At 40.3% G+C, this 7500-nt stretch overlaps 1 protein-coding gene across 1 annotated transcript in view; it reads left to right on the forward strand.

Annotated features, from left to right (window-relative positions):
• The window catches only part of wnk4a (WNK lysine deficient protein kinase 4a), a 42718-nt gene that overhangs the window by 12474 nt on the left and 22744 nt on the right, over positions 1 to 7500 (forward strand). The window contains 1 exon segment of the mRNA XM_043231009.1: positions 4740 to 4912. Coding sequence (XP_043086944.1) covers positions 4740 to 4912 — 173 coding nt within the window.

The following is a 7500-nucleotide window of genomic DNA, read 5'->3' on the forward strand; positions in this document are numbered from 1 at the left end:
AACCCTTTAAAGTGGTTTTAAAAATGTAACCATAATTAATTAGAATTAAAAAGGTATGTCTTTCTTTTGAACACTCTTCTGTTGATGGAAAGGCTCTATTAATATAATGCATGTAAAGCGGTTCTGGATGTTTCTGTGTTTGTTTTTAATGGTGATGTAATGAAACGTCAGAGACGTCTTGATTTCCAGCAGTATTTATTTAAAAGCTTTCAACAATCATTACGTTCACCTCAACTTCAAATGTCAGAAGAATAAGGATTTTGTGCCGTTTTTCAGGCTTGGTTTATATTCCTCTTCATTATAATCACTTTCCGTTCCGACATGCGCCGTTTTCTTCTTCTTCTTCTTCTTCATCCAGTGCTGTTTACTTCTCGGCGGGGAACAAAGAGTATTTGTTGATGTTTCCATGTAATTTAGCTAAAAACCAAGTCCCCTTCAGGTTTTAATATTTCTAAGCTTGCGCTGATTTTATGTAACGTGAGTTTTGTGAGTCAGACCTCAACAGAGAGTCCTTGACAGACGTGTGTTTCCTTCTGATCTGTTTAGTCCATCAACTGCTGATTCTCACCTCAAGGGATTAACATCGGATCACTTTTGCTTGTTGGCGTGTCCATATTGCACCCATAAGCCCATAAGTCTGGTTTTTCGACGGCTTTCTTTCGCGACGTGGGGTTTTGGAATTTGCAGTTTGAGAAATGACAGTACTTTCCTTGAAAGCGGTCTCACTAAGTGTTTCTCTAATGCTAGCCGAGGTTAGTCGTGGCCCGGGGGTCTCTGGAAGCAGTGGATGTGGTTTGGCCGTGTTCAGGGTTCTGCTCTCGACCCCCAGCGGTGGGCTGTAATCAAACACACGTGTGTTTCTGTACATTCAGTCCTCTAAACATTCAGCCATATAATAACACAGTGAGGCAATTTATTATAAAATGCTGCCAAAGCCTTACGTAAGCATCTTTCTATAACAAACAGAAATAAATACAACCAGGGTTTAAGCGCTAAACCACGAAGGGTTGCTGCTATTTTTTTTACAATAATATTAAAGTGTACATATAAAAACATTACACAGTTTGAATGAATGTCACAATATTCATGAAAGGTATCCTTCAGCCAAAAACAAAGAATTGCTAAAAAAATATCCTCACCCTCATCATCCGAGATTAAGAGGAGCAGCGTCTCAGCAGTGAAAGTGAATGGGTGCCGTCAGAATGAGAGTCTGATAAAAACATCACTCCGGTCCATCAGCTGACAAAAGATACAACTAATCCGGCATTAAGATGTTTTTTGACTCTTTCCGACGGCACCCATTCACTGCTGGGGATCTGTTTCCACGGTTCCTGTAAGAATAAAAATCTTCTCAGCTACCATTTGCTTCTTAGTTTCTAACTTAAAAATGATTATTTTGTATTACACAGCTACTACTTAGGATTTTTTTTTTTGATTTTCTCTTTACATTTTTCTTAATAAAAACTTATAAAACTTATGTAAATTATTGGGAAAAAAATAGTCATTAATTTCTTAAAATAGCATAATATTCAGATAATACTCATGGTAGTGCTGTCAAATGAATTGCATCCAAAATAAAAGTTTTTTATTTTTTTTACATATTATATGAGTGTGTACTGTGTATATTTATTTGTAAATATAAATACAATTATGTGCATGTGTATATTCAAATAATATACGTTATAAATATGTTATGTTTATATATTACATACAATCATATTTATATGTAAATGTATATACATGTAAATATTTACTGTATGTGTTTGTTTAAATAAAAAATACAGTACACAGTTACTATGTAAACAAAAACCTAATCACAGTTAATAGTTTGACAAGAATATTTGAGAACTTTTGCTCTTGTATCTGTCCTGTAGTATACTATACTCTGGTCTCCATACGTGTGACTCCTGACGAGCCTGCGGGTCGCTTCCGTCACGATAAACCTGTGGAGGTCGTTATGTGTCATTTAGTAATTACAGCCTGCGGCCGTCCTGAACCCAGAGCTCTCTAATCCTCAGGATTCACCCGCTTTCAATCAGGTCCGGTTTAACCCTTCACTACCGCTCTACCCTCAACTAAACTCTTTCACAAAGCACTACTAAACCTGTTAACCGTGGTATAATCACTGTAACACACAGCATGCGATGCCTGAATACGTTTATTGAGGAAGTCACAAGGATAATCTCTGATGGGCTTTTTACGGTAACCTTTTTTGACACCGGTAGTTCTTATGGTAACTCTTTTTGACACCGGTAGTTTTTACGGTGACTCTTTTTGACACCGGTAGTTCTTACGGTAACTCTTTTTGACACCGGTAGTTCTTACACTTTCGGTAGTTCTTACGGTAACTCTTTTTGACACCGGTAGTTCTTATGGTAACTCTTTTTGACACCGGTAGTTCTTACGGTAACTCTTTTTGACACGGTAGTTCTTACGGTAACTCTTTTTGACACCGGTAGTTCTTACGGTAACTCTTTAGGTAGGTGTGAGGCGTTAAACCTGGTCAAACCCAGCAGGTGAGTTGATCTGATCCAGCGGTTGAGTTAAACTTACTAACTGACCGCTGCATTATTCACTAAACTGATTCATTCAAAAATAATGCGCTATATAATATAACAGTGGAGTCGTAACAAATAAATAAAGTTAAACTCTAAGTACTTCTTGAATACGTACGTGAACTTACAGCCTGTCAAAAGGAGCTTGTAAGTACTTTGACAAAAATAATTCTGAAGAAAATGCTATAAATGTTCCATACTTTTTCCACACACTATGCACATACTAGCAGACTATGTTTGTCGTGCCGTGTCTGGGAGAAGCGTGCAGACTCCACCGCTGTGGGTTAACTATTCTCTGGCTCTGTTTGATTTGGTTTTCATCGCCCGTTTCTGGCAGTATTGTGTGTAAAACACGAGTGACTCAATATTTGTGGAGCGGTGGCTGAGCTCGGTGTTTTTGTGGAAACTGCTGCTTTAGTGTGTCTTACAGAGACCCCTGGAAAGTCAAACGCATCTCTATGATATTCTGGAAGAAGGCTCTGGTTATGTCTGTGTGCTTTATATAGAGCCCCGCTCTCGGTCGGTGTGTTTTCTCAGCACACATACAGTCCTGCGGAGTGTGTTAGGTGTGTGTGTGAGAAGCTGTCTGTACTGATTGACGTGTGTATAGCGTGAGTGAGCCGAAGACCTACAATGGCTGTCAGTCAGCGTCTGTCGGGGCCCGGGGCCTGCATTCAGAGAGACTCCAGATATGTAGAAACCTGTTTGAACACGAATCCATCTTTGGTTTTCTGAAGAGGGTGAAGCTGCTTCTTTAATCCCGTGAGTTTCATTCAGGTCCCAACAACCTCTGGAGTTTCCATACGACTGAAGAAATTCATTCACTGCAAAATACTTCATTCAAAAGGAACCCACGATTATTTGTATACTTTTGAATTAATTTTTATATAACTTTATAACTTTAATACAATTTATATTTTACATTTAGAATGTTATTTTAGTTTCAGAGAGATATTATATTTTTATTTTTAATTAATATTTAAATGTTTTTATTTCAAAGTTTTGTAATTTTGGTGTGTGTTTATTCATATATATATATAAAATATTATATATATATATATATATATATATATTATTTATTTATTTATTTTTTATAATTTTTTTTTTTTTTTTTTTTAGTTTTTTAATCTAAATTAACTCGGTAAATTATTTTTTACTTCATTTAGCTCTTATTTTTGCATTATTTATCGATAATCTAAGTAAAACAACATGTGTCTGGTTCAGACATACAGTGACTAATATTCTCATATATAGTAGTTATGTAATGTTATGGGTAATATTAATATTTGTATTAAAACATTTAGATATTTTTGGCGGGCTAACTGTAAAAAAATGTCAGCATGGTTGCATCATTTTTTTATTTTGCGGCCAAAAAAATATGGGACTGATTAAAAGAAAGATGTTTTAATTATAATAATGAAATAATTTTGTTGAGACATATCTTTAAGAGCTGGAGTGAATGTGGACGTAAAGAGCACTGGCTGAAGAAGTCTCTTCTTCGTCTGTTTTCATCTGCTCGCTGACTTTTCCCAGAACTCACTGAATGTAGGATTCATGCGCCGCTAAATCAAGCCTTTCATTCGCAGCCGAGGACAGAAACGGCTTTGTTGCCAAGAAACGGCTGGCCTGCGGTCCGGTCAGCAAAGGGTTACTGAACCTATGTTCAGAAGGGGATGTGATTATGAGATGAGGATGAGTGTGATTCGACTCTGGGCTTCTCTGAATGTTTTAAGGACAGGCTGTTATCTTCTCATGGTCACTGCTTCTAGATTGTTAGCTTTTAATTGAAATAAATAATTACATCTGCACTCATTTGCCTTCATTTCCAGATAAAGCCAGGTTTAATATTCTTCTTCATTTTTGCTCAAAACCAATTTGACAGCACCTGAAAGCTGGATAGATAATCTTTCTGTTGATGTAGGGTTTGTTGAGAGCGGACAGCGTTAGAAAACTCTGAACACCTTTAAAGTTCTGAGCAAGTTTAGATAGATTCATGCAACGTGAATATCCTGATGATTTTGTCATAAAAGAGAAATTCTGACTGTTGTCTCTTTCTACAAATATATCTGTGCTCCAGAGACACTAAACATGTGGACGTGCATGCATGCAATAATATTAAAAATCAAAGTTCTTAATCAAAGTGTGTAAAAATGGAAGAAAGATGAACGGATGTGTGTTTTTCAGACGCGGAAGCTGAGTAAAGCGGAGCGGCAGCGCTTCAGCGAGGAGGTGGAGATGCTCAAGGGCCTTCAGCACCCCAACATCGTGCGCTTCTACGACTCCTGGAAGTCCACGGTCAAGGGCCAGAAGTGCATCCTGCTGGTCACCGAGCTCATGACCTCCGGCACGCTCAAGACGTCAGTCCTCACACCAACATTTACACATTTTTACGGTTTAAAACAGATGTTTTCTGTGTTAAAATATCTTTATTCTGTCGTGAAATGAATACCTTTATTAAAAGACGCTTTAAATTGATCGCAAAAGTGGTGCTAAAGACAGTTATAATGTTACAAAAGATTTCTATTTCAGTTACGTGACAAGAAATGCGTTTCTCGTTTTTTTGTTGATCTCAAATATCAAGAGGGACTTTCTAGACCGGAAAAAAACGATTGTCTAGTTTTCAGAATTAAGTGATAATTAAGCAGTATAATCTACCAATGAGGAGAGATTAGCTTGCTTGCTTTTTTCTGAAAAGTGAGTTAAGACTGAAGATATTTTGGTCTGAAACAAGACGACACTTCAGACTAGAAAACCCTTTTTTACAGTAAATTACTGTTTTTCTGAGATTTATATTCAAAGAGATGTGAACATATCTGTTTTTCAGGCCGGTAATAATCAGAAACATTTCTTGAGTGATTTCTGAAGATCATTCAGTGAAGATGAAGAAACAGGAATATATTTCAGGACAGGTTTAGTTTCTGCTGTGTTTGGTGTGTGACCACTCTCTCTCTATGTCTCTCTCTCTCTCTCTCTATCTCTCTCTCTCTGTCTCTCTCTCTGTCTCTCTCTCTCTCTCTCTCTCTCTCTCTCTCTCTCTCTCTCTCTCTCTCTCTCTCTCTCTCTCTCTCTCTCTCTCTCTCTGTCTCTCTCTCTCTCTGTCTCTCTCTCTCTCTCTCTCTCTCTCTCTCTCTCTCTCTCTCTATGTCTCTCTCTCTCTCTCTCTCTCTCTCTCTCTCTCTCTCTCTGTCTCTCTCTCTCTCTCTCTCTCTCTCTCTCTCTCTCTCTCTCTCTATCTCTCTCTCTCTCTCTCTCTCTCTCTCTCTCTCTCTCTCTCTCTCTCTCTCTCTCTCTCTCTCTCTCTCTATGTCTCTCTCTCTCTCTCTCTCTCTCTCTCTCTCTCTCTCTCTCTCTCTCTCTCTCTCTCTCTCTCTCTCTCTCTCTCTCTCTCTCTCTCTCTCTCTCTCTCTCTCTCTCTCTCTCTCTCTCTCTCTCTCTCTCTCTCTCTCTCTCTCTCTCTCTCTCTCTCTCTCTCTCTCTCTCTCTCTCTCTCTCTCTCTCTCTCTCTCTCTCTCTCTCTCTCTCTCTCTCTCTCTCTCTCTCTCTCTCTCTCTCTCTCTCTCTCTCTCTCTCTCTCTCTCTCTCTCTCTCTCTCTCTCTCTCTCTCTCTCTCTCTCTCTCTCTCTGTCTCTCTCTCTCTCTCTCTCTCTCTCTCTCTCTCTCTCTCTCTCTCTCTCTCTCTCTCTCTCTCTCTCTCTCTGTCTCTCTCTCTCTCTCTCTCTCTCTCTCTCTCTCTCTCTCTCTCTCTCTCTCTCTCTCTCTCTCTCTCTCTCTCTCTCTCTCTCTCTCTCTCTCTCTCTCTCTCTCTCTCTCTCTCTCTCTCTCTCTCTCTCTCTCTCTCTCTCTCTCTCTCTCTCTCTCTCTCTCTCTCTCTCTCTCTCTCTCTCTCTCTCTCTCTCTCTCTCTCTCTCTCTCTCTCTCTCTCTCTCTCTCTCTCTCTCTCTCTCTCTCTCTCTCTCTCTCTCTCTCTCTCTCTCTCTCTCTCTCTCTCTCTCTCTCTCTCTCTCTCTCTCTCTCTCTCTCTCTCTCTCTCTCTCTCTCTCTCTCTCTCTCTCTCTCTCTCTCTCTCTCTCTCTCTCTCTCTCTCTCTCTCTCTCTCTCTCTCTCTCTCTCTCTCTCTCTCTCTCTCTCTCTCTCTCTCTCTCTCTCTCTCTCTCTCTCTCTCTCTCTCTCTCTCTCTCTCTCTCTCTCTCTCTCTCTGTCTCTCTCTCTCTCTCTCTCTCTCTCTCTCTCTCTCTCTCTCTCTCTCTCTCTCTCTCTCTCTCTCTCTCTCTCTCTCTCTCTCTCTCTCTCTCTCTCTCTCTCTCTCTCTCTCTCTCTCTCTCTCTCTCTCTCTCTCTCTCTCTCTCTCTCTCTCTCTCTCTCTCTCTCTCTCTCTCTCTCTCTCTCTCTCTCTCTCTCTCTCTCTCTCTCTCTCTCTCTCTCTCTCTCTCTCTCTCTCTCTCTCTCTCTCTCTCTCTCTCTCTCTCTCTCTCTCTCTCTCTCTCTCTCTCTCTCTCTCTCTCTCTCTCTCTCTCTCTCTCTCTCTCTCTCTCTCTCTCTCTCTCTCTGTCTCTCTCTCTCTCTCTCTCTCTCTCTCTCTCTCTCTCTCTCTCTCTCTCTCTCTCTCTCTCTCTCTCTCTCTCTCTCTCTCTCTCTCTCTCTCTCTCTCTCTCTCTCTCTCTCTCTCTCTCTCTCTCTCTCTCTCTCTCTCTCTCTCTCTCTCTCTCTCTCTCTCTCTCTCTCTCTCTCTCTCTCTCTCTCTCTCTCTCTCTCTCTCTCTCTCTCTCTCTCTCTCTCTCTCTCTCTCTCTCTCTCTCTCTCTCTCTCTCTCTCTCTCTCTCTCTCTCTCTCTCTCTCTCTCTCTCTCTCTCTCTCTCTCTCTCTCTCTCTCTCTCTCTCTCTCTCTCTCTCTCTCTCTCTCTCTCTCTCTCTCTCTCTCTCTCTCTCTCTCTCTCTCTCTCTCTCT

Source organism: Puntigrus tetrazona, unplaced genomic scaffold, assembly GCF_018831695.1.
Source record: "Puntigrus tetrazona isolate hp1 unplaced genomic scaffold, ASM1883169v1 S000000270, whole genome shotgun sequence".
NCBI classification, from domain to species: Eukaryota; Metazoa; Chordata; class Actinopteri; order Cypriniformes; family Cyprinidae; genus Puntigrus; species Puntigrus tetrazona.